General features: G+C 50.0%; 4 protein-coding genes across 4 annotated transcripts; 1 reads left to right on the plus strand and 3 right to left on the minus strand.

The window, feature by feature from the left end:
• Positions 1 to 37: 37 nt before the first annotated feature.
• Positions 38 to 1,905, minus strand: VC83_05767 (uncharacterized protein). The gene is made up of 3 exons (XM_024469381.1): positions 760 to 1,905; positions 638 to 712; positions 38 to 588 (listed from the first exon to the last, which is right to left on the minus strand). Exons 1-3 carry the CDS (start codon positions 1,579 to 1,581, stop codon positions 487 to 489), a joined length of 999 nt encoding a protein of 332 aa, XP_024323074.1. The 5' UTR covers positions 1,582 to 1,905; the 3' UTR covers positions 38 to 486.
• A 171-nt stretch (positions 1,906 to 2,076) lies between these two features.
• VC83_05768 (uncharacterized protein) lies at positions 2,077 to 2,819 on the plus strand. The gene is made up of 2 exons (XM_024469382.1): positions 2,077 to 2,302; positions 2,348 to 2,819. The coding sequence occupies exons 1-2, from the start codon at positions 2,188 to 2,190 to the stop codon at positions 2,743 to 2,745; spliced, it is 513 nt and encodes a 170-aa protein (XP_024323073.1). The 5' UTR covers positions 2,077 to 2,187; the 3' UTR covers positions 2,746 to 2,819.
• On the minus strand, positions 2,820 to 4,105 carry HEM3 (porphobilinogen deaminase). Its single transcript, XM_024469383.1, has one exon. It carries the CDS (start codon positions 4,051 to 4,053, stop codon positions 2,989 to 2,991), a length of 1,065 nt encoding a protein of 354 aa, XP_024323072.1. The 5' UTR covers positions 4,054 to 4,105; the 3' UTR covers positions 2,820 to 2,988.
• Positions 4,106 to 5,066: 961 nt separating this feature from the next.
• Positions 5,067 to 5,873, minus strand: VC83_05770 (uncharacterized protein; the record flags this gene model as incomplete). Its single annotated transcript, XM_024469384.1, has 1 exon — positions 5,067 to 5,873. The coding sequence occupies one exon, from the start codon at positions 5,871 to 5,873 to the stop codon at positions 5,067 to 5,069; it is 807 nt and encodes a 268-aa protein (XP_024322929.1).
• Positions 5,874 to 6,134: the final 261 nt, after the last annotated feature.

Genomic DNA, 6,134 nt, shown 5'->3' on the forward strand with positions numbered 1-6,134 from the left:
GAGGCATCGATGAGAAGAAAACTTTGGCAAGCTAGATGCGGGTTTCATTCTTTATCAATGCACACTGATTGCAAGACAATGAAACTGTTTCATTGTCACAAATCTCAGTGAGAGAATACATACTGTTTTATTGAAACATACTGATGTATTCTCTCGTTGAGATTTGTGATTACTGTTACATCCCAACGGACCATGCAATAACCTGAGCTATCCCCTATATTGCTGGACTAGCTAAAACTCCATTGACAATGCACCCTTGCTCGCCATAGAATACAGAAAAACGTTATCCAGAGAGAGACGCGTTTTACATCCATCCCCGTGACTTACTATTTTTGTCAACTATTTCCAGAGCATCCACAGGGCCACAATAAAGCCAGTCAGCCATAAATCATGCTCCTCGTTCCTCATCCCTTCGTATATCGGGTCGTTTCAGCCATGATGAAGCATTTCACGCATCCAATCGTCTCTTCACCGGTACTAGGCCATTCAACCGACTGATTGGTAGATGAGGAGTGGCTCGCCGATATTCTCAATTTCGGGAATGGTGCACTTCAGATCGAATGCCTTGGAAAGAACTATTTTGAAGATCTATGCATCAATTAGCGCTGATCACCGTGACGTGTCAAGGTGGACCTACCTTCTGAACATTGATGCTGTGGCTTGTGCTGCTGAAGATGAGACTTGCACGCATTGCCTTTGCGAAACGACGGGCCTGTCTGCGGTTAGATAGGGCAAATATATGCATCAGAGGAAACAAACCTGGTTAGAGATCTCCTCTTGGTCTTCTCTGGGGAAGTTGACGAAGTGGTCGTACTTTGTTCCCACCAAGAACGGAATTGCCGTCTTGTTAAAGCCTCGACCCTGGCGATACCATTCTTTGATGCTGTTCAGCGTGCTCTTCCTTGTCAAGTCGAACATGAACAAAATTGCCACGGCGTCGTTACACACGAGGGGCAGCATGTTTACGAACTCTCGTTGGCCTCCCAAATCCCAAATCGAGAACGTAATCTCTGTGTTGCGGATTGAAATCGTCTTCTCCATAAAGTTCACACCCAGCGTCTGAATGTAGTCCTCGTCCCAGGAGCCTTCGACATACTTCACCATGAGGGAGGTCTTGCCAATCTGCGCATCCCCAACCATTCCGACCTTGATCACCACGCTGTTCTTGTTCCGGCCCGTATCTGTCGCAGCGGTAGATGAACCGCGAGAGTTTTGTTCCTGGTAGGTGGTTCCCATATTCCCATATCGGTCACCCCCGCCCGAGAGGCCAGAAGTAGGGCGCGGGATGGTGTTTGCCGGGGCCTGTGGAGCAGGGAAGCGGGGTTCGCCAGGGTCGGCATTCATTTGCTGTTCATAGAGCTGTTGTTGAGGCTGGTAAGATGACTGGAATGCCGAAGGGTCGGATTGAGATTGTTGATGGCGAAATTCGTGGCCCGAAGGGTCAGGCTGGGATTGTTGGTGTCGAACATCATGGCTGGACTGTGGTGTTGATGTCTGTGATTGCTCGAGACCCCCCATGGAGTCGTCTTGCTGCTCGGGCTGTTGAGGTTCCCGAGCCGTTTGGTAGAGATCGTGGCCCATTGTGTCAACGGCGTCGCAATATTGAGCTGGCAACCCAGCAGAGAGACTTGATGAATCCAGATTGACGGGCGAGTGGTTGGAGTGTGATTGGGTGTTGTTCCACAGGGTCTTAGGGTTACCACCGAAGTGTTAGGGGCTCTATTCGGAGACCATGAGGATGATGAGGTGAGATGTTGGGTGACGAGTGATTTGGCAGTTGTTACGCCTCGTCTTATTGACAGTCGCGGTACAAACGCCTGGCCCAATCCTGTTCCTGTTACGCGGAAGTTCAGCTGGCAAGGTAAACGCGATACACGCGACACACGTGCATATTAAAGTGTTCCCCCTTTGGTACTTTCGCGATCAGCCATCGGGTTCTTGTTTAGGGCCTACTCGCGTCATACTTGGTCGGCAAAAGCCAATTAGACGCGCCAATCCGCCCCGTCGGGGTTGAACTCCGACATTGGCGATATATTTCATGGAATAGTCGCCTTTTATATACACAATCCCCGCATACAATAAAACATCACTCTGATCAATTGATCTTTACTTTTTGCTCGACGTTTCACTCATTTTGCCGCCACATCGTCGTCATCGCAACGTTGTAGTTTTTCATACGCATCCAAAATGGCTTCAATAATGAGATCCCTCCGCCCAGTGGCCTCGAGGTTTGCTGCTCGCACCAGCTCCGGAGTTCGCACCCAGAACTTTGCAGTCCGCTCATTCTCCGCACGAAGCGCTGGTTAGTTATTCCCTATAGTCGGTCGATTGAAGCTCACGATTCTAGCACCTGCAAAGAAGTTCACTACCGAGCACGAATGGGTTGATGTGTCGGAGGATGGAAAGACTGGAACCTTGGGAATCTCCGATTACGCAGCGCACGCCCTTGGCGATGTAGTCTACGTTGAGCTCCCAACTCTTCCAATGGAGGTTGAGGCCGGCGATACCATCGGAGCCGTCGAGTCGGTCAAGTCTGCTTCGGACATCAACTCCCCGATCACATGCACAATCACAGAGGTCAACAACATTTTGGAGGAGAAGCCAGGAACCATCAACAACGCACCAGAGGATACTGGCGCCGGCGGCGGATGGATTGCAAAGGTTGAGATTGGAGAGCAGGGACTTAAGGATTTGGAGGGGCTGATGGATGCGGCTGCATACAAGAAGTTTTCGGCTTCGGAATAAATAGGGAGATGGCTTGGGTAGATCAGTGTATATCTGTTGGACAGTCGACAATACAAAAGAGTTTTTGGCTTTAGCATTGGGTTGATTTATTCATTAGAAGTGTGTGACGTCTTGGTGACATTGAGGCATAAGCTCTGTCTGTAACGCTATGTATCTACAGGTAACCATCAACAACGCACCAGAGGCGGTCTCGCACACCCGGCAATCAGTTCCTGAGAAGCTACCTCCTTTGCAATGACCGGTCTATGCAGCCGGCCCATCCACGACCACATCTTTGGTGAGGTTGATTGCCTGCAAAATCTTGGACGCACCCTTGGCAATCAGATCCTGAGCCACAGCCAAGCCAAACTCCTCGGCCTCCTTCACCGTAAGGACCTCGGCGAGCGTCTCCGCTTCTACGGCCTCCGTCCCATCCAAGCTAACAACAATTGACTTCATCAGCAGCTTGCCCTCCTCAATCCATTCAGTCTCCACGCCTATTGGTACGCTGCAACCACCTTCCAAGGTTCTCAGCAAGCTTCTTTCAGCCAGGCATGCCAGCAGAGCATCGTTATCTATTAACTTCGTGAGAAGCGACTGAGTCTTTTCGTCGTCACTTCGGATCTCAATCCCCAGGGCACCCTGTCCGACGGCATGAAGAATTCCTCCTCCCGGGGTCTTCGAATCGAGATGCTGCGTGATTCTATCGGCGAGGCCAACCCGCTCCAACCCTGCCGCCGCCAAAATCAAACAGGCGTATTCGCCATCTTCGGCGTCGAGTTTGTCCAGTCTCGTCCCCAAGTTACCCCTCACGTCTTTGAATTTTAAACTTGGGAATTTCCTCGCAATCTGTGCGCTTCTCCTCACGCTGCTCGTCCCCACGACGGATCCAGCGGGAAGTTCGGCAATGCTCTTGTATGGGAGGCTTGGCTTCATGACCACCACATCTCGTGCATTTTCGCGGCTCGTGATGGCGCCGATCTTGCACTGTGGTGGAAGCTGGGTCGGCATATCTTTCAGGCTGTGCACGATGAGATCCAGCGAGCCGTCGAGGAGCCCATGTTCAAGCTCAAACGTCCAGAGGGATTTCGCGCCAAAACTGTGAAGCGGAGTTACTTGGTTCTTGTCACCCATTGTTGCCATGGCGTGAATCTTGAACTCGGTCTCGGGGTAGGCGGCTTTGAGGGCATCGTGCACAATCTGGGCTTGTATGAGCGCGAGCTTCGACCTTCGGGTGCCAATGTTGACCGTGTTGGTTGTGGGCATCGTGATGGTGGGGTCGAGTGGGGGGCGGGAGGAGGTAGACGGGAGCTGCTCGTGAGTTGCCATGATGTCGATTGTTTGCGTGGATGGGGAGTATGGATTCGTGGATGTGTTTTGGAAGTGTTCTGGATTCTATGTGGCAACCCCACGTCCTAAATATTACTTCCCCGCTAACAGCTTAGTAAGCATAACCCCGGGTTTTGTGGACGGTACCACGTGACATAGCCTTAGTTTATGTATTTCGCGTAGTATTCAGGATCTTCGGATATCATCAATATTAACATCAGAAAGAGGGACATTGTTATTTGAACTATTCTTTTTCCTCGCGACGTTACACAATTGTCACCGTCGTATTGTTACTGGCAAATCGTTGCTCTGTCATGCCAGTATTGATACTGGCAAATGGTTGCTCTGTCATCGTCGTATTGATACTGGCAAATCGTTGCTCCGTTGTCAGGTTGTGAGTTCAGAGTTCTAGTACATACCCATATTACATAACGCCCCTACAATCCTGCCCCTATACCCCCTAACTAGCCATTTAGAGTAGACTGTTTCTATAACTATACCTGTATAACCTCTATTTCCTAAAGCTTTTAAGTAAGCAGGGTTAGAAAATCAATTATAATCACGAGTATTGTCGAGCGGCGCCGTGGGCGCCGGTTTGTAAGCAGCCTGCCGTGAAGCCACGAAAGCACGTGATTGGGCATTGGTCACGTGACACCAACGCGTCAAACTATGTGGAAATATTCGCATCAAACGCGAATATTTCCACATAGTGTAGTGCATGCATTACTAAGCTGCAGCGCATAGACTACTAATGCGGTCCACTATAGCATCTACTGAATACAAAAGGAATTGTCACCAGCATTGCCAATGTTTCTAATAATGCATAGAGTTTGCAAGGTAATGACTGTCGGTTGGCGACTGCTTTCTATTGAACTTCATAACGGTACTAGTTCCTTCTTGATCAGCAGCCTCCATAAGGGTAAAGCTAAATACATAATAAAACAGCTGTGACTCTGATAACTTCAAAAGAAGGTCGAGGCTGTGATCTGCCCTAACTTCTCTTCAACAAGACTTCAGCCGATAATCCGGTACTCCGTCTGCGGCGAGTCGAGCTCTGACCTCCTCGGCGTCTTACCAACAGGCGGGTCGGAGGCGAGAACGACGCGAGTATACGGCTCCCCGGACGGCCGGTAGAGCGGGACCTTGACGTCACAAGGGGCTAATTTGCCCGTATGACAAAGGTTATAATAGTCGATGAACTGTTGGCATCCCAGGATGGGCTCCACACATTGGGCGATAGTGTACTTGCTGTTACAGTCGAGTCTCAATTGTTTCACGCATAGCCCAGTATAATCGATATAGAAAGCCCAGGTCTCAATGCGGCAGCGGTATCCAGGCAGGCACGTTTCCTGGTAGGAAACCGTTTTGGTGAACGTTCCGCCGTTGGTCCTGGTGTCGGAATATGACGCCGAGACCTCGGCACCAACGCCTTTTCCCTCTGCAGAAAGCTTTGCGCCAATGGTCCAACCGACAGTCCGGGATTTTATGATCGCTGTCGAGTTTGTCGCAGTCAGTATGCTGTTGGCTGGGTTAAAGTTGTCCATATTTGCGTCCTCATTGACGGTGTATTTGACGGTTGGTTTTCCCGATGACAGCAAATAGCGCTCAAATTTCCCAATTTTGGGGCACTTTCCCCAGTTCTCCAGGCAGGTTGATTCCCAGCGCCTTGGTGATTCAAAGTACGGCGTGTGCTCCAAGTCGATTTTGAAGTTGTGTTCGATCTGTGACATGATTTGCATAACATCATTGGCGTACTCTGATCCGATGCTATAAGCGCGCGCAGCGAAGAGGGAGACGGAAACCAGTACTACGGGAATCATTTTGGTTGGGAGGAGGAAAGAGTTATGAGTGTATTGAACCTGAGTCGTGAGAGCTTAGAGAGGAGGAAGTGACGACGTCTTTATATACCCGGCAACGCTACGTTTTCGGACTTGTTGAAATACCTCGTCAGGGTTGGGTATTGTGAGCCTATAGCTGGTCTTGGTTCCTGCCATATCCAAACAGGAGTTGGTGAGCCAAGACTCGGCGTTCATGGAGCCAGGTGGAATACGCCTCATTTACATAATATCTAATCAAATTCG

This window comes from Pseudogymnoascus destructans (assembly GCF_001641265.1).
Source record: "Pseudogymnoascus destructans isolate 20631-21 unplaced genomic scaffold scaffold_14, whole genome shotgun sequence".
Classification (NCBI taxonomy): domain Eukaryota; kingdom Fungi; phylum Ascomycota; class Leotiomycetes; order Thelebolales; family Thelebolaceae; genus Pseudogymnoascus; species Pseudogymnoascus destructans.

What these genes read in the sequence shown, in the direction of transcription:
- HEM3 (XM_024469383.1), bottom strand. Translation starts at nt 4,053, where the DNA reads ATGGCAACTCACGAGCAGCTCCCGTCTACCTCCTCCCGCCCCCCACTC.
- VC83_05768 (XM_024469382.1), top strand. Translation starts at nt 2,188, where the DNA reads ATGGCTTCAATAATGAGATCCCTCCGCCCAGTGGCCTCGAGGTTTGCT. An exon ending in ATTCTCCGCACGAAGCGCTG is followed by an intron (nt 2,303 to 2,347) that starts GTTAGTTATTCC and finishes TCACGATTCTAG; the next exon opens with CACCTGCAAAGAAGTTCACT.
- VC83_05767 (XM_024469381.1), bottom strand. Translation starts at nt 1,581, where the DNA reads ATGGGCCACGATCTCTACCAAACGGCTCGGGAACCTCAACAGCCCGAG. An exon ending in AAGAGGAGATCTCTAACCAG is followed by an intron (nt 713 to 759) that starts GTTTGTTTCCTC and finishes AACCGCAGACAG; the next exon opens with GCCCGTCGTTTCGCAAAGGC. An exon ending in ACAGCATCAATGTTCAGAAG is followed by an intron (nt 589 to 637) that starts GTAGGTCCACCT and finishes ATTGATGCATAG; the next exon opens with ATCTTCAAAATAGTTCTTTC.